The sequence below is a fragment of the Armigeres subalbatus genome, chromosome 2 (genome assembly GCF_024139115.2).
Source record: "Armigeres subalbatus isolate Guangzhou_Male chromosome 2, GZ_Asu_2, whole genome shotgun sequence".
In the NCBI taxonomy this organism is placed as follows: Eukaryota; Metazoa; Arthropoda; class Insecta; order Diptera; family Culicidae; genus Armigeres; species Armigeres subalbatus.
In genome coordinates, this window is record NC_085140.1 from 126,685,546 (window position 1) to 126,713,079 (window position 27,534).

Below are 27,534 nucleotides of genomic sequence, written 5' to 3' on the forward strand. Positions count from 1 at the left end.
GCTTCTCAGGAGAATCCCTTCCGGATTCTCAAGAGAATCTCATCCGGATTCTCAAGAGAATCCCTTCCGGATTCTCAAGAGAATCCCATCCGGATTCTCAAGAGAATCCCTTCCGGATTCTCAAGAGAATCCCTTCCGGATTCTCAAGAGAATCCCTTTCCCGATTCTCAGGAGAATCCCTTTCACGATTCTCAGGAGAATCCCTTCCAGAATCCCTTCCGGATTCTCAAGAGAATCCCTTTCCCGATTCTCAGGAGAATCCCTTTCCCGATTCTCAGGAGAATCCCTTTCCCGATTCTCAGGAGAATCCTTCCAGATTCCTCAGGAGAATCCCATCCGGATTCTCAAGAGAATCCCTTCCCTGATTCTCAGGAGAATCCTTTCCTGATTCTCAGGAGAATCCCTTCCCGATTCTCAGGAGAATCCTTCCAGATTCTCAGGAGAATCCTATCAGGATTCTCAGGAGAATCTCGTCCGGATTCTCAGGAGAATCTCGTCCGGATTCTCAGGAGAATCTCGTCCGGATTTTCAGAAGAATCTCGTCCGGATTCTCAGCAGAATCTCATCCGGATTCTCAGGAGAATCACGTCCGGATTCTCAGGAGAATTCCTTTCAGATTCTCAGGGGAATCCCTTCCGGATTCTCAGGAGAATCCCTTTCGGATTCTCAGGAGAATCCCTTTCGGATTCTCAGGAGAATTCTTTTCGGATTCTCAGGAGGATCCCTTCTGGATTCTCAGGAGAATCCCTTCCGGATTCTCAGGAGAATCCCTTCCGGATTCTCAGGAGAATCCTGTCCGGATTCTCAGGAGAATCCTGTCCGGATTCTCAGGAGAATCCTGTCCGGATTCTCAGGAGAATCCTGTCCGGATTCTCAGGAGAATCCTGTCCGGATTCTCAGGAGAATCCTGTCCGGATTCTCAGGAGAATCCTGTCCGGATTCTCAGGAGAATCCCTTCCGAATTCCCAGGAGAATCCCTTCCGAATTCTCAGGAGAATCCCTTTCGGATTCTCAGGAGTATCCCTTCCGGATTCTCAGGTGAATCCCATCTGGATTCTCAGGAGAATCCCTTCCGGATTCTCAGGAGAATCCCTTCCGGATTCTCAGGAGAATCCTTTCCGGATTCTCAGGAGAATCCCTTCCGGATTCTCAGGAGAATCCTTCCGGATTCTCAGGAGAATCCCTTCCGGATTCTCAGGAGAATCCTTTCCGGATTCTCAGGAGAATCCTTTCCGGATTCTCAGGAGAATCCCTTCCGGATTCTCAGGAGAATCCCTTCCGGATTCTCAGGAAAATCCCTTCCGGATTCTCAGGAGAATCCCTTCCGGATTCTCAGGAGAATCCTTCCGGATTCTCAGGAGAATCCCTTCCGGATTCTCAGGAGAATCCTTTCCGGATTCTCAGGAGAATCCTTCCGATTCTCAGGAGAATCCCTTCCGGATTCTCAGGAGAATCCCTTCCGATTCTCAGGAGAATCCCTCCGGATTCTCGAGGAGAATCCTTCCGGATTCTCGGGGAGAATCCTTCCGGATTATCGGGGAGAATCCCTCCGGATTATCGGGAAAAATCCCTTCCGGATTCTCAGGAGAATCCCTTCCGGATTCTCAGGAGAATCCCTTCCGGATTCTCAGGAGAATCCCTTCCGGATTCTCAGGAGAATCCCTTCCGGATTCTCAGGAGAATCCCTTCCGGATTCTCAGGAGAATCCCTTCCGGATTCTCAGGAGAATCCCTTTCGGATTCTCAGGAGAATCCCTTTCGGATTCTCAGGAGAACCCTTCCGGATTCTCAGGAGAATCCCTTCCGGATTCTCAGGGAGAATCCCTCCGGATTCTCAGGAGAATCCTTTCCGGATTCTCAGGAGAATCCCTTCCGGATTCTCAGGAGAATCCCTTCCGGATTCTCAGGAGAATCCCTTCCGGATTCTCAGGAGAATCCCTTCCGGATTCTCAGGAGAATCCCTTCCGGATTCTCAGGAGAATCCCTTCCGGATTCTCAGGAGGATCTTAGAAGATTTCCTGATTCCGGATTCTCAAGAAAAGCCCTTTCCGGATTCTCAGGAGAATCCTGTCGGAGTTCTCAGGAGAATCCTGTCCGAATTCTCAGGAGAATCCCTTCCGGATTCTCAGGAGAATCCCTTCCGGATTCTCAGGAGAATTTCTTCCGCATTCTCAGGAGAATCCCTTCCGGATTCTCAGGAGAATCCCTTCCGGATTCTCAGGAGAATCAGTTCCGGATTCTCAGGAGAATCCCATCCGGATTCTCAGGAGAGTCCCTTCCGGATTCTCAGGAGAGTCCCTTCCGGATTCTAAGGAGAGTCCCTTCCGGATTCTCAGGAGAATCCTTTTCGGATTCTCAGGAGAATCCTTTTCGGATTCTCAGGAGAATCCTTTTCGGATTCTCAGGAGAATCCTTTCCGGATTCTCAGGAGAATCCTTTCCGGATTCTCAGGAGAATCCTTTTCGGATTCTCAGGAGAATCCTTTTCGGATTCTCAGGAGAATCCTTTTCGGATTCTCAGGAGAATTCTTTTCGGATTCTCAGGAGAATCCTTTTCGGATTCTCAGGAGAATCCTTTTCGGATTCTCAGGAGAATCCTTTCCGGATTCTCAGGAGAATCCTTTTCAGATTCTCAGGAGAATCCTTTTCGGATTCTCAGGAGAATCCTTTCTGGAACCTCAGGAAAATCTCGTCCAGATTCCCAGGAAAATAACCTCCGGATTTTCTGGAAAATCCTCTCCGGATTCTCAGGAGAATCTTGCACGGAATCTCAGGAGAACCTTGTCCGTATTCTCAAAAATCAATTCCACAATCTCAGGAGATTCCTTTCCGGATTCTCATGAAAATTCGGAATCTCAAGGGAATCTTTTTCAGATTCTCAGCATAAACCTTCCCGGAAGGATCCGGATTCTAAAGAGAAACTCTTTTCGGATTATCGAAAAAAAGCTTGAACTTATTGTCATTCATATTAATTGGACTATCCAGACTAACAATTTTGTATCTGGTAGGATCAGTTCAAATCTACATCTTTCCTAAATTCGAGGTATCAGAGCTTTATATAAATATAATATTTATTTGGGCCGCATAGTTATTCAGGTAATAAGCGTCCAACCTATTTATGTTCCTCAAAAGTACCAATCTCATGCTTCCATGGATCTGCCGATAGTCGGACGATTCACTTGCGTACTTAGAACTATGCAGTTTATAAATACTGGTTCTCGGACTTTTTTTGTATTTTGTATTAATGGAAAAACATAAACAAAAAAAATAATAATACCTTGCACTATTCTTCCACTAAAATGGAGAAAGGTTTCTTCAAAATAATGCTAATAATGCTTATAAACGCATTAACTTCTATTTGGTAATATAATTGGGACTAACAACCCCTTGCTAATATTGCTTATCAACACCCAGCAATTTCGAGTTAAGCTAAAGTATATTAAATTCAAACAATTTGTAACAATCGCAAAAAGGTAGCCATAAATTAGAACGATCGTTATCGCACATCATATGGAACGTTTTCATGCTCTACATATGGCACGAGACAGATAGATAGGTACCACGGATAGCCACATTTTTTTCGTCCATTGAAGCGTGACCACCAAGTGCTGCTGTTAGCCGCACGCTAGGATACCGAATGTAAATTGCAGTAATTAAATTGACTGGTAACACAAAAAAAATTAAATCACTCAAAGGGGCGTTGACTTGGCGTTGGTCGTATTGTGATAAAAACAGTTCGTACCGTGGGAAACCTTGATGCATCGGAAGGTAGGTTGCCCAATATAAAAATTAGTATGGATTAGAATAAAAAATTAACAACAGTCGATACCGAACCAATCAAGGCTGAATCGGTGAAATTGTTTACATTTTTACTATAAATAATCAAATGTCCGAAGCTAACGGTATCAGTTCAGCGAGTTCAGTTCTTGATAGAACATCAGCACCAACGCAACGCAAAGGTTTAAACGGTAGCAACATGATCAAGATTACTGTGGTGGCCATCGCCCTGCTGGGCGCTGCTCTTGCTTACGAACAGCATGGATTCATCAGCGAAGTTAAACACATCCCGTACAAGTGGTACGGTGGTATCCAGAGCGGAATCGGCGGCGGTGGATTGGAATACGGCGGTTATCAGGGTGGAATCGGCTTGGGCGGTGGTTCGATCGGTGGAGGATGGGTAAGTTTGTTGATTCTGAGGAAAATGAGTCTTTAATCAGTTAATTGAACACACACATACAGGAAGGCGGCTGGAAGCAAGGTGGTGAAGACTACTACTCGTATCCAAAGTACAAGTACGAGTACGGAGTGAAGGACTACAAGACGGGCGATCACAAGAGCCAATGGGAGGCACGTGATGGAGATGTCGTCAAGGGGCAGTACACCCTGGATGAAGCCGATGGAACCAAGCGTATCGTTGATTACTACGCCGATAGCAAGAACGGTTTTGAAGCCAAGGTCAAGAACATTGGACATGGTATCCAGGAAGGTGGATTGGGGGGTGGTTACGAAGGTGGTTACCACGGATTGGGATACAGTTACAGCAAGCTGAAGAAGTACAACTGAGCGAGAATACCGAAACTAATATTGATGATGAAAACTGGAAATCGTTGCTAAATAAAGACGCATTATAGGAGAATATTAAACACTGTTTTCATTTTTTAGCATTTAAAAAAAACTAGTTCGTATTTTACAATTTCGATTCTGGCTGGATTCAATAAATGTTGAAATGTCGATCGTCACAAAAAGTGATTAAGGCCGTCTTCCGTAGATCAGAATTAAATTTAACCGTGCTGATCAATCTGAAGGTAGCTTTTTCTGAATTGTTTTTTGTAAAATGTATTTTATTTTCGATAACTGATAACTTGGCAAGGAATCCCAGAAGCTCCCCATGTTATTCAACAAATACTAGAAATAAACTTTCGAAAACTTTAAAATACCCATTTTCCTGTTGTTCAAGATAATATAATGAAGATTCCTGACATATAGCGACTGAGCACGCATTGGCATTGAAATTTGATGCTCGTTCCATATGCCGCCCATCGTTGTGTACATTTAACAAGCGTTGTCACCATTTACCAATGAGTGAGTGAGCACATCCTTCTCGTTCGCTTGAAGAAAAAAAAAACACGAATTGAACAGCTCTGCTATCGTCGTCAATGCTGAACCGAACGATATGTTTCATTAAAATTGGAGATTGCCGCGAATGTCAATACGCTCACAACAACCATATCCGGTACAGCTCCGAGTAACGAGTAGATCAGTGGTTCCCACCCTCTAGGCAAAATATGCATCTATCGAATGCGTTCGGAAATTAAATGGCATTGGGATTGAAACAACGATATTAAATTTTCAACCATTGTTTATTTATTCATTTTGGGGAACAATTTTAATCTCACTAACATATGTTTATCTCATCGCGAAAGAAAGAAATACAGCACCAATCTCGTACTGCCAAGCATCATGAAAAAGAAACAAATTTAATTCCTTTTCATTGCTTTGTTTTTAATAGAAACAATAGTATCGTTAACGTGTAGGCTAACTCGCTTGCGATTCTGTAGGGACAGCATCGCACTTGAGTTTCTCGGACAGAATTGTATCGCTTTGCTCTCTCGCCGAAAACTGATTTCGCTCAAGAAAGCGTCAAAACGGAATCGAGGCGTATGTTTAGTTTACATATGGATTTATTGGCCATTGTTTTTAGCGAAAAAAGTTAATTCAATGCATTCAACAATAAAGAACACGAAAAAACATGCAATGATGCAAATCGCGATTCGAATCGTGAGTGATACTCTGGGCCATGATTCTGGTGGGATTTGATTTAAATCGCCGATGAGTTTTGGACACTATCCATTGGATCGTAAATGTTAATCACTAAGGGGCCCTCCTTAGCCGTGTGGTGAAACGCGCGGCTACAAAGCAAGACCATGCTGAGGGTGGCTGGGTTCGATTCCCGGTGCCGGTCTAGGCAGTTTTCGGATTGGAAATTGTCTCGACTTTCCTGGGCATAAAAGTATCATCGTGTTAGCCTCATGATATACGAATGCAAAAATAGTAACTTGGCTTAGAAACCTCGCAGTTAATAACTGTGGAAGTGCTCAACGAACACTAAGCTGCGAGGCGGCTCTGTCCCAGTGTGGGGATGTAATGCCAATAAGAAGAAAAAGAAGAAGTAAATGTTAATTGCTGAACGGATTATATGGCCGAAATTGTCGTTTGGCCGAAAAATATTGGATGTGAAACGTGTGGAGTGATTTACGATAACTGAGAAATGAGAAATAAGTGATGAGATATGAAAGAAATGAGATGTGAGACGTCCATTTCTCATTCCCAGAGTTGGGCATTTCTCACACTTCGTCTTAAAATGGGTTGAGTTGTGGCCAGTAAAAAGAAGTATGTTGATTCCAACTTGCTCACTGCTCACTTCTCACTTCTTACTTCTCTTTTCTCATTTCTCTTCTGAGCAGTGAGAATGAGAAGTAAGAAGTGAGAAATAACAATTGAAAAGTGAGATGTCGGGAGGCGAAAAGTAACGTTGAAACGTCGCACTTCGTACTTCTCACTCCTGATTCACATTCACAATTCTAACTTTTCATAGTGATGGCTGAAAAGGACATACGGTCGAAAATGCCGTTCGACCAAAAAATCGTTAAGCCGTACAGGTTATATGGCCAAAAACGTCGTTTGGCCGAAATAGACGAAGTGAGCGTCCAATCCTATCGTATATTTCGTATTTTCCCATCTAGACCCCAATTGGCCATTAAGGCCCTCTCTTCACGGCCGATTGCTGGACACCCCGGGAATACCAACCAGGTCAATAAGTCCCAACAGATCTTGCGTCCAGGGCACTTCGGGCACCCACACCCTGGAAGTAAGTCTCTACAGTTTCCCAATCATTTTTTCCCACCATCGAAGACATCCAGTTCTAGCGCCCAGTTTAGGTCATTCCAGGTGCCCACCTTTTCAATGGAGATTAGTCTGTGCTTCCAGTGGAATATCAACAATTTCTTGAACAATTTTTCTAATCTCCAATTGCTCTTCGATACTCATCCACCCTGGGCCCCAGGAGGTCTACCGCGTTTCCACAAACTTCATGGAGCGCACACTGGGAGTGAGATATAATTGGGACCAACTGTCCACACTTCGTAGCGTTTGGAATTTTGCGGGAAACCGCTTTCGATGTCATTGACATTAACGAGGGCCTGCCAGTTGTAGGAGATCGTATTTGTAGCATGCCGGTTACCGGCGTCAACACATATCTCCCCCTGGTTTCCATTCCAGGGGTTAAACAGAATGTAAGCAATATCATCAGCAATTCTCCACTCCCTCTCCTCTTCCTAGGAGATATTACCGCCAACCATCCTGCCTGGGGCGAGTCAAGGGCAGATACCGCCCCTCGTGGCGTTGGGCTCCTCGAAGCATTCTAGGATGGAGACTTGGCTGTCCTCAACGATGGTTCCGCTACTTTTTTTTCAACGGGTACTTCGCTACCTCCTTTAACGATACTGCGGCTAATAGGCCTGTACTCCCGATTTTAAAGTGGGATTCATACACCGCCAAAGTAACATTTCAAGTTTAGTAACGCTCTTAAAGAGCATAATTTACTCTACGAGAGTGTGATGAGATTGACTGGCAACGACAACGAGGCTTTTTAAAAGGAGAGAAAATACCGAGGTTCTACACAGGGCAGTAGCAGAACTGTCTTTGTTGAGCATGAGCATCGATTCACTAACGGGACTTTTACACATCATTGTGTCAGAACAGGAGTATCGGAAAACGGCCTGGCAATATCAGACATCCCGCTGCATGTTTTCATCAGTCTCGACGATTCTCATTGCTGCCCCAATTCCGACAAACCGATGCTGATCCTGTCAGACTCAGATAGCGCGATCGCGGCCCTGGAGAGTGACCACCCGAAACATCCCTGGATCCAATACATTATCGCAAATATGCTATGTACCGATACCTTTGCTTGAAACCCGAGGCCTGCGGTATTCCGTGAAAAACTGCCGCCGATCAGCTGACTGGAACAGGGTACCAGGGCCAAGCTTTTGCAACCTCCGGGCCCTTACCCGATCAAGAATGCATAACAAAATTATAACAAGGGGAGTTATTTATTTCAGAAAAATAATGTAACAAAATGTGTTATAAAATTGGCTGGTTAGTTGTTAAAATAACAAAAATTATATCAAAATTCCCTCTATCCGTAACATAATGATATCAGAGGTTGTTACCTTCATTTCAACATTATAACAACCGTTGATATGATTATGAGGTACAAAAATCTACTTTCATGGTAATTGCCTACATCACGTATAAAAATGTGGTACGCTACAACGCCGGATTTCCATCCATAATGTAGGCAATTAACTTTGTACTAGCTATTAACATCGAACATTGATTCAAGTTATTATTATTATTTAATCAGACTAAGGCCGAAGTGGCCTGTGCGGTATATAAGAGTCTTCTTCATTCGGCTCGGTCCATGGCTACACGTCGCCAACCACGCAGTCTACGGAGGGTCCGCAAGTCATCTTCCACCTGATCGATCCACCTTGCCCGCTGCGCACCTCGCCTTCTTGTGCCCGTCGGATCGTTGTCGAGAACCATTTTCACCGGGTTACTGTCCGACATTCTGGCTACGTGCCCGGCCCATCGCAGTCGTCCGATTTTCGCGGTGTGAACGATGGATGGTTCTCCCAACAGCTGATGCAATTCGTGGTTCATTCGCCACCTCCACGTACCGTCCGCCATCTGCACCCCACCATAGATGGTACGCAGCACTTTCCTTTCGAAAACTCCAAGTGCGCGTTGGTCCTCCACGAGCATCGTCCAGGTCTCGTGTCCGTAGAGGACTACCGGTCTAATTAGCGTTTTGTAGATTGTCAGTTTGGTACGGCGGCGAACTCTATCCGATCGGAGCGTCTTGCGGAGTCCAAAGTACGTACGATTTCCAGCCACTATGCGTCTCCGAATTTCTCTGCTGGTGTCATTTTCGGCAGTCACCAGTGAGCCCAAGTACACAAATTCTTCTACCACCTCGTTTTCTTCACCACCGATGCAAACTCGCGGTGGGTGGCTCATAAGCATATGCGGTATTTCGAAAAATTTCGTTTCAGGTGGTTCGAAACGAAATTCCGCGGAATTTCGCGGAATTTGAGCGTGGCGAAATCTGATTTCTTGATTTCGTTTCGTTTCGTAAAATCACAAAAATTTCGCTAGAGAAAATTAGCTTTTAACGAAACTTAACGGAATTCCGCGGAATTTCGAAACAAATTTAGACTTAAACCATACTGTCTCGTACGGTAGTGTATTATCAAAAATTTTGGCTGCGCCGCTGAACAAAATCATAAAGCTGTTTTCAAAACTTAATGTTATTCAAATGTTCATATTAACGGTTACTGCATACTCCCATTCTGAGTCGACAAATACGTATTTAGTTTTTATCTATAAAACGTCTTCAGTGTTTTGTTAGAAATGTCAAACAGAAAACGAAAAATATCTTCAACTATTTTACCTCAATATTTAAGACGTCAGGCTCAGAGTATAAATGTAATCAGATACGAATCTGATCAGTACAATTTTGTCAAAGAGGCAAAGCCATGGCGTGAATTCTTATGGAATTTGTGAATTATTTTTAAAGCGCCTCTTTCTTATTAACGGCCGACTTCTTCACCTCTTATGCCTTAAACCAGCTTTAGGCGGTTCACTAAGCACCACTTAACAGTTTGGTAGGCCCCAATGAAAACATTATTATTAAAGGAAGCACATTGAATAAACGAAGTTAGATTGATTTGAAACACGGTTTTCGTCTTCGAGTTTTCATAAAAACTTCGTTTACTATAAATATTTAGTCGCTTACCAAGGCTTCACATGAATTACCTTTTCAACAAACCAAAGATTCCTTTCCTGTGGCGCTCACTGAGATGCAGAGCATTCCTCGGTCTCTTATAATTGTCAAACTAATTTCCCTCTCCCAATCCCAAATTGACTGTAAGGACGTGAACGGCTTATACCATTACTCATGAATTTGACAGAAATAGTAAAACTCTGAATTCCGATTATTGTTGGTGGCTTTAGAAAAAGTATTACAAAAAGAAGGTAATTTTGTAAAACGTGGATTTGGAATTATTTACTAATGAAAGGATTTTCTGTATACAGTATCTCCCCGCTTATCCGGACCTCGCTAATCCGACGACTCGTTAGTTCGGACCTCGCTAATTCGGAATTTTCCGGAATAAAAATTATCAACACCCATTTAAATACATTATACTGTCAGTTATCTAATTTGTGCTGAATTTTGTTTTGGTTCATTTATACGGATTTGACAGTCGGATTAACGACAGAAACCATGTTAGTCCGGCCACAGATAACAGATATTTAGGCTAGAACAAATTTCATTGAAAATCCTGTGTAAACTTTTGAATTGATATACATTGGCACACTCCTGCCATCTACTCAACTGATTGCGGCAGTACATACAAACTTCTTCTTATTCTTATTGGCATTACATTCCCACACTGGGACAGAGCCGCCTCGCAGCTTAGTGTTCATTAAGTACTTCCACAGTTTTTAACTGCGAGGTTTCTAAGCCAGGTTACCATTTTTGCATTCGTATATCATGAGGCTAGCACGATTATAATTTTATGCCCAGGGAAGTCAAGACAATTTCCAATCCGAAAATTGTCTAGACCGGCACCGGGAATAGAACCCAGCCACCCTCAGCATGGTATTGCTTTGTAGCCGCGCGTCTTACCTGCTAAGGAGGGCCCCTTACATACAAACGCAGCGGATTAACAACCGTCGAACGCAGCCAATGTATTTGACAGCTGCATTCGGGCTGCGTTTTCAATAACAATGATCCTTGCTCCATCTCCAATCGATTGCCAAACGCGGTCCCCATTTTAAATACAATTGAATTAACGGTTGCGGGTGTTTACACACGTATCGGATGCCAGCCTCAATTTCTGTTATCTGTGGTCCGGCCATATATTTGTCGGATCAGCGGGGGTATACTGTAATTAGTTTTTACAGATAAAACTATTTTGTGATTTTAAATGTATTTTCATGCACATATTTGGAGCATGCAAATAAACGTAACGTTCAATCTATCTCACTATTCTTTTAAATCGAAATAAATTTAAACTGTGCTTGCTTGTAAAATTCAGTCAAATTTAATTGAATATCGAATGTTAATTCGTTTGATGCGGTAAGCTGCAAATTTACACGTCGTTGAAGTTTCAAAATTTCTTGCTGTGTTCATAAAAGGGACAATTTTCAGAAAGATTGATACTATTTATCAAAAAATTACATTCATATTTGTCTAAAACCAAACAAACTGTTTACGAATGGATATCATATTTCTTTGTCCCATTCCAGACGCAGACATCATTTCAATCATATCTACAATTGGATAATATCACTTTAAGTGATCCTAGATAGGTTTTTGCTTTCATTGAAGACATTATATCTACAAGTCTAGGCAAAATGTCTACTTCTAAAGAAGGAATCACATCCTAAATATGATAATAAAAAGAAATTAGGAACTGCACTAATGCTGGGGTATTGCCTTTTCGCCAATTTTAAACGAAGAAGCGGCGATTTATCTCAGACTGCTTATTTTGTTACTACAGTGACCAGGATAATAACCACTTGCATTTTTTCATACAAAATTTTCAATTTTGGAGATTTACATCTCGATTGCGTGTGAACCAATGTTGTAAACTTTAAAAACAATTCAATAAAAATTCCGCGAAAAAAAATTTAAATTTCGTTTCGTTTCGTAAAATTTTGAATTGAATGGACTTTGATTTCGTATCGTTTCGAAGTTGCGGAAATAATTTGTATTTCGTTTCGTTTCGTTTCGAATCAACATACACATTTTAAATTTCGTTTCGTTTCGTTTCGTTAGGAAAAAGTGTCTTATCGCATACCCTTAGTGGCTCACATTGTCTTCTCTTGAACCTCTTCCTATCATGTACTTCGTCTTCGACGTGTTGATGACTAGTCCGATCCGCTTAGCTTCCCTCTTCAGTCTGATGTAGGCTTCCTCCATCTTCTCAAAGTTACGTGCCATAATATCTATGTCGTCGGCGAAACCAAATAGCTGGACGGACTTATTGAAAATTGTACCACTCGTGTTAATCCCTGCTCTTCGTATTACCCCTTCCAAAGCGATGTTGAATAGCAAACACGAAAGACCATCACCTTGCCGTAACCCTCTGCGGGTTTCGAAGGGACTCGAGAATGCCCTGAAACTCGAACTACGCACATCACCCGATCCATCGTCGCTTTGATCAACCGTGTCAGTTTATCCGGAAAACCGTGTTCGTGCATTAGCTGCCATAGCTGGTCCCGATCGATTGTATCATATGCGGCTTTGAAGTCGATGAATAGATGATGTGTGGGCACGTTGTATTCGCGGCATTTCTGCAGCACTTGGCGAATGGCGAACACCTGGTCCGTGGTGGAGCGTTCGCCCATAAAACCCGCCTGGTACTGCCCCACGAACTCCCTTGCAGTTGGTGCTAGTCAACGGCATAAAATTTGGGAGAGTACCTTGTAGACGGCGTTCAGCAATGTGATTGCGCGGTAGTTGCTACAATCCAGCTTATCGCCCTTTTTGTAGATGGGACACACGACACCTTCCATCCACTCCTGCGGCAAAACTTCCTCCTCCCAAATCTTGGTAATGACCCAGTGCAGCGCTCTAGCCAGTGCCTCACCACCGTGTTTAATAGTTGGTCAACCCCAGGGGCTTTGTTGTTCTTCAGCCGGCCAATCTCCTCCTGGATTTCCTGGAGATCCGGAGACGGTAGAATTCTGTCCTGCGCGCGTTCTCCCAGGTCCATCACCATACCGCCATCTTCGTCTGCCACATCGCCATTCAGGTGTTCTTCGTAGTGCTGCCGCCACCTTTGGATCACCTCACGCTCGTTCGTAAGAAGGTTCCCGTTTATGTCCTTACACATATCAGGCTCGGAGACGAGCCAGCCTCGGGCTGAAAGTCTCTTTAATAAAGATACAAAAAAAAAAAAAAAAAAAAACATCAGGCTGTGGCACGTGGCCCTTACGTGAACGGTTTAACTTCTCATAGAACTTTCGTGTGTTATTAGCGCGGTACAGTTGCTCCGTTTCTTCACGGTCTCGATCTTCCTGCTGGCGCTTTTTCCTCCGGAAAATCGAGTTTTGTCTGTTCCGCGCCTGTTTATATCGTGCCTCGTTCGCCCTCGTGCGGTGTTGCAGCAATCTCGCCCATGCTGCATTCTTCTCTTCCACTAACTGCTCACATTCGCCGTCATACCAGTCGTTTCTCTGATCCGGGGGCACCGTGCACCGTGATTCAAGTTATACTGGAGGTGATCACCTCCGCTTTTTTTTCCCAATATTATAAAATGTAGGCAATTATTTTGTGTAAATATACATAACTAATGTTGTTATAATTTTGATATGAAATAAAACTGGCCGAAGACACATCTTTATCGAATTATCTAATTATAACACACGTTGTTTTAAATAACAACCATTGATAGAATTGAGTTATAATTTTGTTATGGGTTCCTGATCGGGTAGATGCTCACTGGATCAGAGTGGACTAGGATTTCCAATGGGCGAGATCCAATACTCCGCAACTACGGAGGATCAAAAAAAAAACTGCCTCGTGGACCGAAAGGGAAAATCTGAAGGAGCAGCAAGTCAGTTCAAGACTCCGATCCGAGCCCATGTGCGAGGTTCTACGTACCAATTCCAATCAGTGTATAAGGGATGGCCGTTGACGATGATGCGGTTTTAATCGTAGGCTGCTGGACACCATAATCTTGATGAAAGTCTAGGACTTTTCTAGGATAATAGTCCCACTCCCCCAGTAACTGAACATTCACTACTTTCCAACAAGGACTAAAAATCGCAGCTGAAGGTTATGTGGGGAAGCTTCTCACCTTAGTCCTTCCCTAGGGTCATGTCTACCTTACACTAGGCGAATTTTTAATCTTCGATCTGCTAGTACTTGCCTGAAGAGATGAACTATTTTTTTCTGCTTTCCAAAAATCGATCGCCCAACAGACCATCTGACGCCAAATATTCTGAAGGGTTCAAGCTAAAACCCAAATGACCGCTTTGGTACGCCTTTAGGGTTATACTAAGACAAAGGTGATCTTATCTTCGGAGAACAGCGTCAAAGATGATCAAACCAAAAACACTAATGCCTAAACTTGGCTGGCGTTAGATGACTAATTGTAACTGAGCCTCTCCATCAATCCGAATCCATCAGATGGCCTCCGGAACCTATACATGTAGACTAGGGTGCCAATGAAAATGACATTTTCGAATTTCAAAAAACGACATTGTTCACAAGTTTTATTACCCCAAAATATGATCCTATGCAAAATTTGAGCTGATTTAGGGGTGCCTAAAATTCATCAAAGTTTTGAAATTTTTACCCATGAACATTTTCCCCCAAAGGAAAAGCCGAAAATCGAATTTTTGTTTTTGATGCCAAATGACTTGAAAATCCATGGAACGTTGAGATCTGACGTATGTATGTATGTATGCATGGAACGTTGAGATCTGACGTCATAAAAAAAATGTTTTGAAAAAAAATCGAATTTTTCTTTTAGAACATTTTTGGGACTTGGAATTTTTTTCAGATGATGATTTTTTTTTCATCGGATTTTAACACCGAACGATACGCAAACGTTTTCGTAGCCAAAAATATCCCCCTATGCAAAATTCAAGCTAAATCGGACATGGTTTAGGGGTGCTCAAAATGAATCAAAACTTATCTTTTTTTTTCTCATTAAGGGGAAATAATTTTTTTGTTTTTTGATGCCAAAGGACTCAAAATGCATGAAACTTTGAGAATTATTTTTTACCGCGTAATAATAACCGCGTAAAAATAAACCTCAGTGTAATCAACATTGCCAAGCAATCTGATAATTTTCTCCGTAAATCTGATCTCAAAAGTTTTCAATGTTATAAAAAATTCAAAACTTTGATAGCAAGATTTTGAGCACTCCCAAATCATGTCCGATGGAGCTCAAACTTTTCATAGAGGCATATTTTAGGGCTTAGGACATGTTTGGGTAACGTCCGGTTTTTAAATTCGATGAAAAATTGTTTTCGCCATAAGAAATTTTCTCAAAGTCCCAAAACAGTCCATTTAAAAAAAAAAAAAAAAATCAAAGTTTCATCCATTTTTATTTTTTTTGGCATCGAAAAAAAAATTTACCCTTCGTGAGAAAAAAAAAGTTTTTTTTTAATTTATTTTGAGCACCCCTAAATCATTAGCTCAAATTTTGCATAGGGGGATATTTTTGGCTACGAAAACGTTTGCGTATCGTTCGGTGTTAAAATTCGATGAAAAAAAATTCAAGTCCCAAAAAATGTTCTAAGAGAATAAAACGATTTTTTTTTCATTTTTTTTTAATGACATCAGATCTCGACGTTTCATGTATTTCTAAGTCATTTGGCATCAAAAACAAAAATTCTATTTTCGACTTTTCCTTTGGTCCTTGGGAAAATTTTCATGGATAAAAATTTCAAAATTTAATGAATTTTAGGCATCCCTAAATCATGTGCGATTGAGCTCAAATTTTGCATGGGGTCATATTTTGAGCACTGTCGTTTTTTTGAAATTCGATGACAATTTTTTTCACGTACATTCCATTGGCACCCTAATGTAGGCACATCGCCGCTTCTTTTTCTTCTTATTGGTCCTTGTCATACTCGCCCAGGATAGTTTTACCAAAACAAAAATCTAATCATCGTTGATTTATTAGCTGTTTTACTTTGCAACCAGGTTAAATTTTTAAATTTTCGTATTTATAATTTTCCGTGTCCTTTATAGTCTAGTGTAAGCTTTGAAATTAAGTTAAAATGTATTTCAAGGTCCCTTGGTTGTAATTTGGAACAATTTTTGACCCTTCACCCCAAGCACTTGTCCGAATAAGTACTGCCTAGCCGTGACAGGTGAAGAACTGGCGTATCACCCTCAACATTCACATTAACTACATTCACCTTCAACTTGACGCAGCCCTCCCTATTTGGGAACCAATGCAGGTACGGCATTCATGGTATATGTGTTCCCAGCCATATTGTTCGAATCCGGTAGGATGACGACGGAGGAAACTCAAGTGTTTGAACACTAGTCCCCACGAGGAAGTGGAAATTTTCCGACATGCTTTCGACAAGCATTCGAGAAGTGAATTCAATGGAGAGCTTCAAGTTGAGGTAAGAAGGCTAGATGGGTTCAGCTTCTCATTCACTATATGCCCAGAGGGCATGTTTGAATCTATTTATATTTCACTTCATCAATCAATTTGTCACATGAAGCGTTCCGGTGAGGAAACGATCATTTCATTTTGCTAACTGTATGTACTATGCTTCGGTATGGTACTTGTGGTCAAATTAAGTTAAAGCTTCAGGGATTTACTTGCATAAAATGAATCATAATAATATGAGCCAGAGTGGTTATCCTTCTTATTGGGAACCACGGGTTCAATAGTGAAACGCAACCCTACACCGTTGAGAGCAAGACAGAATTAAAATCTCCTAATGTACACCAGGGTTGATTGGATTCGAGTGACACCACGCGTGCGATGTGTACACTAGGAAAAATAAACGAATTAAGGACAGAATCAATTATTTATTACTAACTCAATTCACTCGGCCTTGGGCGGAAAGAACAAACTAATTTCCTTTACGGTTTAGTTTCCTTTCAAGTCATCACAAATTTGATGTCTTGTTAGTTTTGTCCACTCCTTCAAACGCATCCGTCCTATTGTGATGGGGTGGAAAAAGTCATCGATTTACAATTGCCAAGTAATGATAGCGGTATCGAATGTCAATCAAGATGACTTCCCCATTTGTGTCATGGGAGCGGATAGCACTGGATGTCAGTAAAAACGGGGCAGTGTGAAACCGATAGGACCGAAACCGAGTAGGTATTGGCCGCTGGATGACAAAGGCGTGTTGGGTGAAGGCAACTAAGCTTAACTGTTCCTGCAGCTGGTACAATGGCAGAACCTGAGCACCGAACGAGAGCTCAACTCTGCCGATTGCGTATTATTTGTCGTCAATGATGATGTGCGGAATGCTGATCCAGTACATGATGAGAGGGGGAGAAGGTATACGAAAGGGAGCTGTAAGTATATGAGCGATGTGAATATGTTTTAGATCGTAATAGATAGTGGTCTGAAATGCACTAATGAGAAATGGATATGCCAGCCAATTCATAAAATCAATCGCAGGAGTATTGAAATTGATGCAATTTACTGCAGTATTCTGGCATGAAAAGGCGTTTTTAATTTCAAAACGTATTTGTGTCATTCAACCTTCTCTTTACTACCTCTTGTGATCTGCCTTCGTATCCCTATCAGAAGCCAGTTTATCATTATTTACTAGTTTATCATCAAGGTGCATATTGTACCATCCTTCCCCGTAGTGTATGATTGGTGAAACGGGGGTATCGATTGCCAGCCACATAGGCACATGACACTCGCACTGACACTGACGACGATGCTCCGCTTTTCAAGTTCGGTTTTAGCTTCCGCTTTGTGGGTGGGTGGCCGACGGAATTTTTAGCCAACATATGGTTTCGCTAAATGGGAATGATATTTTGTCAATACTTTTGACAGTTTTGTCTGTCAGACGCGCTCTGCATCGACATCGACAGGTATCGATTACCCTGATGTCTTCCTTGAACGTTTGGAATGAAATTATCAAGCCACTTGTTGATACCAGCTAGTGACGTCATATGAAAGTCAGATAGCGTATGCTTTGTTTGTGATTCAAAGGTTAGTTCAAGATAAGGAAAATGTGAGACAGCTTCTTTTAAGCCAAAAATAGAAACAATGTTACCAAATTTACGTTCATCACTAATGATCACTTCGACTACTTCCTTATCTATCCTAATCCACTACCAAAAGGACTTAGGTACCAATCACTTATTAAGAATTAACAAGTTAGTGATATCAATCATCTACAAGTTTCACCAAAATACGATTGAACTACCACACAGACTCTTGCCAGCTCTTCGAAAGCATTTTCTCATCGTATCATCATAATCAAAACAGTAACAGAACCACCTCCTAGAAGTTTCAAAGCTGAACGAACAGTTGTGAGTTGCAATCACTGCCAAAGATAATACAATTTGTTTTGTGTGATCAACACTCCACTCCACCTGACATGGTAAATAATGATTCTTTGATTGACACACACTTGGCGTCACTAGAATGGGCCCTAATGATAACACAATTATTGTGGGTGACTTCAATATCTGAGGCATAACCTGGCAGAGCTTCTCTATTTTCTGACCCATCTCGAGCCGAAGCGACGACCTCGATAACAGCAGCTGGAATGAGCTTGTTATAAAAAGTTACAAAATTATTTTACATTACAAAAATTTATGTGCAAATTAATATTCAGGCAATACATACCAAACGCATAACAAATTAGTCATTAGTTTGGTATTGAAATAACTGAGCATGTTATTCCTGAAGTATTCTGCATACATATTAATTTTTGTTATTATTTTTTGGAATATTAGCTTTTATGCTTACCAGGTTCATACAAACTGCTGCGAAATTCAGATGAATGTCCCGTGGAAATCCGGATAAATTATCTATGGATGAACTTTCCATGGAAATTATAATAAATTTGGCGAGGATATTCGAATGAATTTCGCATAAAAATTTGAATAACTTCCCCGAGGAAATTCGGAATAATTTCAAGAGGAAATTCGGATATATTTTCGAGGAAATTCAGATGAATTTTCCGAGCAATTTCGAGTAAACTTCTTGAAGAAATAAAAACAAAATTTCATAAAAATTTGAATGAATTCGCTGAAGAAGTTTCCGAAAAAATGGAAATCCATTCAATTTTCATGGAAAAACGACTGAACTTTTCATGGAAATTCGAATTTATTTTCAGAGGAAATGCGGACTAATTTACCAAGGAAATTCAAATGAATTTTAATGAAAATCTGTTTTATTATTTTCAAGGAAACCACTCGAATTTGCTCAAAAAATTCATCTGAATTTTCCTTCGAAAATTCATTCGATTTATTCTTCAAAAATTCCTCCGAATCTCCACGAAAATTCATTCGAATTTCCTTGGGGAATTCATTCGAATTTCCTTGGGAAATTCATTTGAATTTCCTTGGGAAATTCATTCGAATTTCCTTGGGAAATTCATTCGACTTTCCTTGGGAAATTCATTCCACTTTCCTTGAGAAATTCATTCGAAATTCCTTGAGAAATTCATTCGAAATTCCTTGGGAAATTCATTCGAATTTCCTTGGGAAATTCATTCGAATTTCCTTGGGAAATTCATTCGAATTTCCTTGGGAAATTCATTCGACTTTCCTTGAGAAATTCATTCAAAATTCCTTGAGAAATTCATTCGAAATTCCTTGGGAAACTCATTCGAATTTCATTGGAAAATTCATTCGAATTTCCTTGGGAAATTCATTCGAATTTCTCTGAGAAATTCATTTGAATTTCTGAATTAGGAAATTCATTCGAATTTCTGAATTGGGAAATTCATTCGAATTTCCTTGGGAAATTCATTCGAATTTCCTTGGGAAATTCATTCGAATTTCCTTGGGAAATTCATTCGAATTTCCTTGGGAAATTCATTCGAATTTCCTTTGGAAATTCATCCAAATTTCCTTGGGAAATTCATTCGAATTCCCTTGGAAAATTCATTCGAATCCCCTTGGGAATTCATTCGAATTTCCTTGGGAAAAACATTCGAATTTCTTTGGGAAAAACATTCGAATTTCTTTGGGAAATTCATTCGACTTTCCTTGGGAAATTCATTTGAATTTCCTTGGGAAATTCATTCGAATTTCCTTGGGAAATTCATTCGAACTTCCTTGGGAAATTCATTCGAAATTCCTTGGGAAATTCATTCGAATCCCCTTGGGAAATTCATTCGAATTTTCTTGGGAAATTCATTCGAATTTTCTTGGGAAATTCATTCGAATTTTCTTGGGAAATTCATTCGAAATTCCTTGGGAAATTCATTCGAATCCCCTTGGGAAATTCATTCGAATTTTTTTGGGAAATTCATTCGATTTTTTTTGGGAAATTCATTCGAATTTTTTTTTGGAAATTCATTCGAATTTCCTTGGAAAATTCATTCGAATTTCCTTGGGAAATTCATTCGAATTTTCTTGGGAAATTCATTCGAATTTCCTTGGGAAATTCATTCGAATTTTCTTGGGAAATTCATTCGAAATTCCTTGGGAAATTCATTCGAATCCCCTTGGGAAATTTATTCGAATTTCCTTGGGAAATTCATTCGAATTTCCTTGGGAAATTCATTCGAATTTCCTTGGGAAATTCATTCGAATTTCCTTGGGAAATTCATTCGAATTTCCTTGGGAAATTCATTCGAATTTCCTTGGGAAATTCATTTCGAATTTCCTTGGGAAATTCATTCGAATTTCCTTGGGAAATTCATTTCGAATTTCCTTGGGAAATTCATTTCGAATTTCCTTGGGAAATTCATTTCGAATTTCCTTGGGAAATTCATTTCGAATTTCCTTGGGAAATTCATTTCGAATTTCCTTGGGAAATTCATTTCGAATTTCCTTGGGAAATTCATTTCGAATTTCCTTGAGATATTCATTCAAATTTCCTTGGGAAATTTATTCGAATTTCCTTGGGAGACTCATTCGAATTTCCTTGGGAAATTCATTCGAATTTCCTTGGGAAATTCATTCGAATTTCCTTGGAAAATTAATTCGAATTTCCTTGGAAAATTTATTAGAATTTCCTTGGGAAATTCATTCGAATTTCCTTGGGAAATTCATTTGAATTTTTTTGGGAAATTCATTCGTTTTTTTTTGGGAAATTCATTCGAATTTTTTTTTGGAAATTCATTCGAATTTCCTTGGAAAATTCATTCGAATTTCCTTGGGAAATTCATTCGAATTTCCTTGGGAAATTCATTCGAATTTCCTTGGGAAATTCATTCGAATTTCGTTGGGAAATTCATTCGAATTTCCTTGGGAAATTCATTAGAACTTCCTTGGGAAATTCATTCGAATTTTCTTGGGAAATTCATTCGAAATTCCTTCGGAAATTCATTCAATTTTCGTTGGGAAAATCATCCGAATTTCCTTAGGAAATGAATTCGGATGAATTTTCCAAGGAAATTCGGATGAATTTTCCAAGGAAATTCGGATGAATTTTCCAAGGAAATTCGGATGAATTTCCCAAGGAAAGTCGGAAGAATTTCCCAAGGAAATTCGGAAGAATTTCCCAAGGAAATTCAGAAATTCCCAAATTCGGATGAATTTCCCAAAGAAATTCGGATGAATTTCCAAAGGAAATTCGGATGAATTTCCCAAGGTAATTCGGATGAATTTCCCAAGGAAATTCGAATGAATTTCCCAAGGAAATTCGGATGAATTTTCCAAGGAAATTCGGGTGAATTTCCCAAGGAAATTCGGATGAACTTCCCAAGAAAATTCGGATGAACTTCCCAAGGAAATTTGGATTAATTCCAAAAGGAAATTCGAATGAATTTATCAAACAATTTCAAATGAATTTCTCAAATAAATTCGAATGGATTTCGCAATGATGGGGACCATCAACCAGTTCTATTTCCGGTTAAAACCACTCACACGTAGATAAGAAACAAAATATCGTCCATGCGATAACCAGATTTAGGCTCACTGACGTTGGTCCTGCAATACGAAAGATCAGCTTGAATTAGGTAAATGAGGCTTGAATTACAGTCGAATGCAACTCGTTGGGTCAGCTTTAGTTGTTTAACGATCTAAATTTTGAAACAACAGTCAGAAACTTGGTCAGAAATGTGTTTTTCTCAAAGTTGGTGGCTCTGACTCCTTAATAAAATTGTTGCTTTGGCTGATGGCATTCCAATACATCTAACGAAATTCTTTCACTGGATGTGTTTACAAGCTAAGGGGCAATGTTCAAGATTAGGACCGTGAGGTCATGCTGGATTTCATTCATAATTTGTTTCCATTCCAACTAAGATTTTATTATTTTTCTTTGTTTTATTTTTTCACATTTTTTCCAAAGAAAAATGTCGTTTTCAAGATTCAAAATTTTAGATATTATGAAAATACAACTCAGTTAATACCAGACTGAATGGAAATCCAGATTTGTTGTTTTTTTGGCAGTTAGAAAAATTCACCAAAAGAAGTTGTCAAAATCCAATAAAACTTGGCGATCGATTTATAAAAACAATTAGCATAATTATATTTATTCAATTCAAGTCATGAGTTTTCGACATGAAGCATGCGTAAAAAACATTCCCCTGCAGTGAGTTATTTTGAAATAATTTATGCATAATTTTCAGCTCCTATATCAAGTCTATGATAAACAAGCTGCAAAACAAAACCAACATCCACTCTGTGTCACCTTTACCACTGCCCTTACCCAAAACTGCGGTTCGAGCCGTGCAGCAACTGTAGGAACACTTTTCATCACCATGCTCCATGAATTTGAATCAAGCTTCTCGCTATCAGGTATCAACTTCCAGCTATTCCCGGTGAAATTTGCTTCATGCTTCGCTAATCGATTCGACAGAGTCATTACAACCCATCCAGCGGAAGAAACCCAGCAGCATATCGGAGCTGACGTTGGTCGTCGGCACCTGGACTGTTTCGACTGAGACACCCACCCATCGCTGCACCGCATCGTCGGTCGCGCAGTACACGAATCTCATTAAAGTCAACACGATATAAAATGGATTCATACTTTGTTCCATCAACCGGGTCGAGGCGTCGTCGTGGTGGCATCCTAAAAGTAGAGCGACCAGCATCATCATCATCATCAGCATCGCCATCCTTGCTCTCCGGGGCCTTTCGGCTATGGAAGGAGATTCGGTTTGAATACTGCGTAGGTCGAAGGCGATGCAAATCGACGACGAGAAGAGTTCCCCTAGAGCACAAACATCTGCGTCTCGGTTAAATGCCAGAGGTGACGACATGCCACCTAACAGTTTTCCAACTATACGGCGAATAACCATATCACACTGGCTCTAAGGAGGACAAAAAAGCACACCACACAATAGCATGGTGTCTGTACGATAAACTAACCCATAGAATGCGTTCCCTAACCCCATCCACAAAACTGATTGGAACATGGAGGTTCCAAATTTTTCGACCGAAAAAAGAGGAAGGAAACCTCATTTTCCGGAGATGCTCGTTCCATTCGTCTCTACAAACCGGCACATGGCTTCCAAAGTGATTTCATTAGCTATCACCGACAATACGACAGGAAGGGCGTCGAAGGAAATGTTTTCCGCTCAGAACATCCCACTTACCAACTTCTCCAATTGGGTCGCACATTCCTAGGTTCTGAGCCTAATTATGTAGCTTTCAACAGCGCGCGTGATTCGGTTAATGCTAATGGATCGCTTCCTAGGACCTTGATGACCCCCCTCTACCTCTCTCTCTCGCACACACACACATATACGCAATCTGGACTGAAATAGCCAATTACTCGGACGAGAAGCCGAACTTGGAATGGAACATGTGCCCACCTGCCGGGAAAATTAATGTTTGGACCAAATTTGCATTCCAATTCCAACACTACGATGGGACTGGAACAGCAGCAGCAACAGCAGTAGCGGATGGTGCGGTGGCGAGGTGTCCGCACGAGTTAGAAATTATTGATTTTCAATTTGTTTTCATTGCCGGCCGGTCAACAGCAGCGATGCGGTGCCCCGGGATGATGGTATCAGCATTGCGGATCGTTTCGGAGAAATATAAACATTTTTTGGACTTGCTCATGGGACACGGAGAGTACTGCGTTGGCAGCAGGTGAAGAGTTAATCGTCGGAAGCTATATTGGCTTTCACGCAAAATGGAAAGCATGATTCGATGAGTAATGTGGGTGGGATCAATAAATTGAAAAGGTGAAATATTTTCCTGAAAGGGGCTGGAAACGAGGAGCGGTTGATTTTAGTGGTTGATGAAGGCCCAATCGATTTTGGCACATGAGAATTAAAATTTAGTGCTTTCTTTCATGTACCAAACGCCTTTAGCAAATACAATGAATTTCAATACAATCGATATCTAACCCAAATCCAATCCAACTATAATCCTCATCCAATCATAATCCAATCCAATCCAAATTCAACCCAAATCCAAACTTAATTCAATCCAAATCCAATTCAAATACAAATCCAATCCAACTAAAATCAAAATAAATCCTAATCCAATTCAAATTCAATCAAAATCCAATCCAAATTCAATCCTAATCCAATCGAAATCTAATCCAAATTCAAATCCAATCTAAGCCCAATCCAAAACCAACCCAAATCCAATGCAAATCAAATACAAACCCAATCCAAATCCAATCCAAATCTAATCCAAATTCAATCCAAATCCAATCCAAATTCAATCCAAATCCAATCCAAATCCAATCCAAATCCAATCCAAATCCAATCCAAATCCAATAGAAATCCAATAGAAATCCAATCCAAATCCAATCCAAATCCAATCCAAATCCAATCCAAATCCAATCCAAATCCAATCCAAATCCAATCCAAATCCAATCCAAATCCAATCCAAATCCAATCCAAATCCAATCCAAATCCAATCCAAATCCAATCCAAATCAATCCAAATCAATCAATCAATCCAAATCAATCCAAATCAATCCAAATCCCATCCAAATCAATCCAAATCAATCAAATCAATCCAAATCCAATCCAAATCCAATCGAATCCAATCCAAAAACAATCCAAATCCAATCCAAATTCAATCCTAATCCAATCCAAAACCAATCCAAATCAATCAAATCCAATCAATCCAAATCCAATCCAAATCCAATCCAAATCCAATCTAAATCCAATCCAAATCCAATCCAAATTCAATCCAAATCCAATCCAAATCCAATCCAAATCTAATCCAAATCCAATTCAAATCCAATCCAAATCCAATTCAAATCCAATCCAAATCCAATCCAAATCCAATCCAAATTCAATCCAAATCCAATCCAAATCCAATCCAAATCAAATCAAATCAAATCAAATTTAAATTGAATGATTACTAAAACCATGTTCAATTTGTAAAAGGTGCAAACAGATCTTTCATTACGCGTATTAATCTTAAATCCTGTAATCCAATTCTTAAATGTATGATTTATGTAGGTATTCAGTTCATATTCAATTTGCTTCGAATGGTCACTAAGAGCAACTGCACCAACAACCAAACCCAGTATGGGTAAGCGTCGCCATGCCGACAGTTTTGGCTTCATGCCGCCGCCGATATTTTAACATCGGAGCGCCGCCGTTTAAAATCTATCAGCCCGCTGATCCAAAATTTTACACGTCAATTATAAAATTTGCCGATTCATCTGAGGAAATTCCGAAGAAGCTGTGGAACTTGCGAAGAATTCTTCGTGGATATTCCCAAGGATATCTCGTAGAAATCCAAAGAATTTTCCGATGAAATCAAATTTTTGAACGAGGAACAGCCGTTTGGCCAAAGGCTACAAATTTATTTGGCCAAAGGCCACAAGACCGAAATTTGTTTAGCGAACATTTCATTTGGCCGACTAAACTACTAGACCGAAACCCATTGGGCCGAAAATGTAATTTCACCGGAATGAACATATGGCCGAAAATGTCGTTCGTTTGGCCGTAATCTTCGTTTGGTAGAAAGGGCCATGAGCAAATGACATTTTTAGTCTTAATCATGTAATCCAATTATTTATTGGATGGATTATGTATTCGGTCAGATGAGTTTCGCAAAATGAGCTTGTCGGCCATATGATTTGTAAGGGCGAACGACTTTTTCAGCCAAATTATCAGTTCGGCTGTATGTCACTTTCAGCCAAACCATTTTATTGAATTTGATAACCCTTCCGTGAAAGCTTGCTTGCACTGCGCTACAACCCCAACTGGTGGTAATTTGTCGATATTTGCTTGGTTCAGTCCCCGGCGGTGGATCTAGCTTACACCGACAGAGAGTTCCGCGACGAAAGAATTTCTCCCAATACCGGTTCTCGTTGATCGTTACGCCATCTTCCTTGCAACTCGGTTAGTATAAGCGAGACTACCCTGTTGATTGCATTCCATGTGATTTTCTCTCGACACTTTTATTCAACGATGTACTGCTTTAAACCTTGGGCATACGAAGACCACGTTCTCCGGCGTCTCCTCGACGTTTCCACATTCCAGCGTGCCCCAGCGTGCCCGAACTAATGTAAGTACTTTCTGAAGCATCCGTGGCCCGACGTACAACAGAACTCTACTCTGAAAACTAATTTTTCATGATATTGCACAGATAGTTGGGGACCCGTCTTCTGTGCAGCGCTGCCGAAATTACTTCAAAGCTGGCACTGTTGAACGCGTACTTCACGTCTATCCACTGCATAATACCGACCTCCTCGTCTCCTCACAGCACAGCGGCACAGCTCCTTGTAAAAGTCTGACTCGCTAAGTTGGATATCCCGTTTCAATGCGGTCCTTGATTTCCGGAACGCCGCCTTGCGTTCCTTTTTCTGGTTCCGTCCTTTCTCACTGTGCTCGCCTTCGTGCTTTGAGGGAAGCAGCGCGTAGCGTACTTAGTCTATTGTTTCACCAGTAAGATGGTCGTCGATTGCTTCTCGGCTCTAGTTTTCGTGGCATTACAGCGTCGCAAGCCATTACCATCTTTCTTGTTAGATCGGCCGCATCACCGATCTCGGTACTGCTGTCCGGTCGAAGTGCCTCAACGAATAGGTCTTTGTTCAAGACTTTCGTTTTCCACCTCCTCTGGTTACCTTTCTCCGTGTTTGCACCAGGGTTTCTTTTTTCAATACGTTAGCGGATCGCTTGGTGGTCGCTGTGGGTGTACTCGACTGCCCCATTCCACGGCCCAGGCATAGAAGTCGCCTCCTATGACTATCTGCCTTTGTCCGATCAACATGTCGGTTAACTGATCCAATATCCGTCGCATGAGCTGTCCACCACTTCTTGAATAGGGAATTTGCCCATAATTTGTATTGCAGCCATGCCTGTTCTATCACCCAGTTGCCGTTATCAGGGGCAACTCGATACGGCTCTGCAATTATCGCGACATCGCACATCGTTTCTGCTATAGACTGCCATAACAGTTGCTGTGGGGTTTCACAATGATTCAGATTAATCTGAATTATTTCCACTACTGCTGGCCTGCGATCGCCCTCTTGTAGGATGGGCATTTGTAGCCACCCTGCTGATGGTTTTCTCCGTCCTCTGTAGTGCAAAGCATACACTTCGGTCTTTGCGAGCAGTCTCTCGCACTTGTTGGTTCTGTCTGGGCGTTGCTCCTGTCAGGTGTTCAAAGCCCAAACACTTGAAACATCTCTCCGCTAATTTGTTCACCTCTGGGGCGGCTTTCAATGGGCATTTCGACCATCCAACCAGTCAGTTTGCCTACTTCCAGTATCTTATGAGCAGTGGTTACTGGCAGACGAATCATTGCTGTCTGTGTGCATCTGTACGCCATCCAAATCCGAATTGTCTTTTGCACCTCGCCTAGATTACATTGCGTCTTTAGTGCACCCCCTATTCCGATGTGATCTCGTT

At 41.0% G+C, this 27,534-nt stretch overlaps 2 protein-coding genes across 15 annotated transcripts in view; one reads left to right on the forward strand and one right to left on the reverse strand.

Moving 5' to 3' along the window:
- The window catches only part of LOC134210832 (protein alan shepard), an 879,934-nt gene that overhangs the window by 118,840 nt on the left and 733,560 nt on the right, over positions 1-27,534 (reverse strand). The window lies entirely within an intron of this gene.
- On the forward strand, positions 3,672-4,612 carry LOC134215088 (adult-specific cuticular protein ACP-20-like). Its single transcript, XM_062694334.1, has 3 exons — positions 3,672-3,766; positions 3,913-4,175; positions 4,238-4,612. Exons 2-3 carry the CDS (start codon positions 3,975-3,977, stop codon positions 4,559-4,561), a joined length of 525 nt encoding a protein of 174 aa, XP_062550318.1. The 5' UTR covers positions 3,672-3,766; positions 3,913-3,974; the 3' UTR covers positions 4,562-4,612.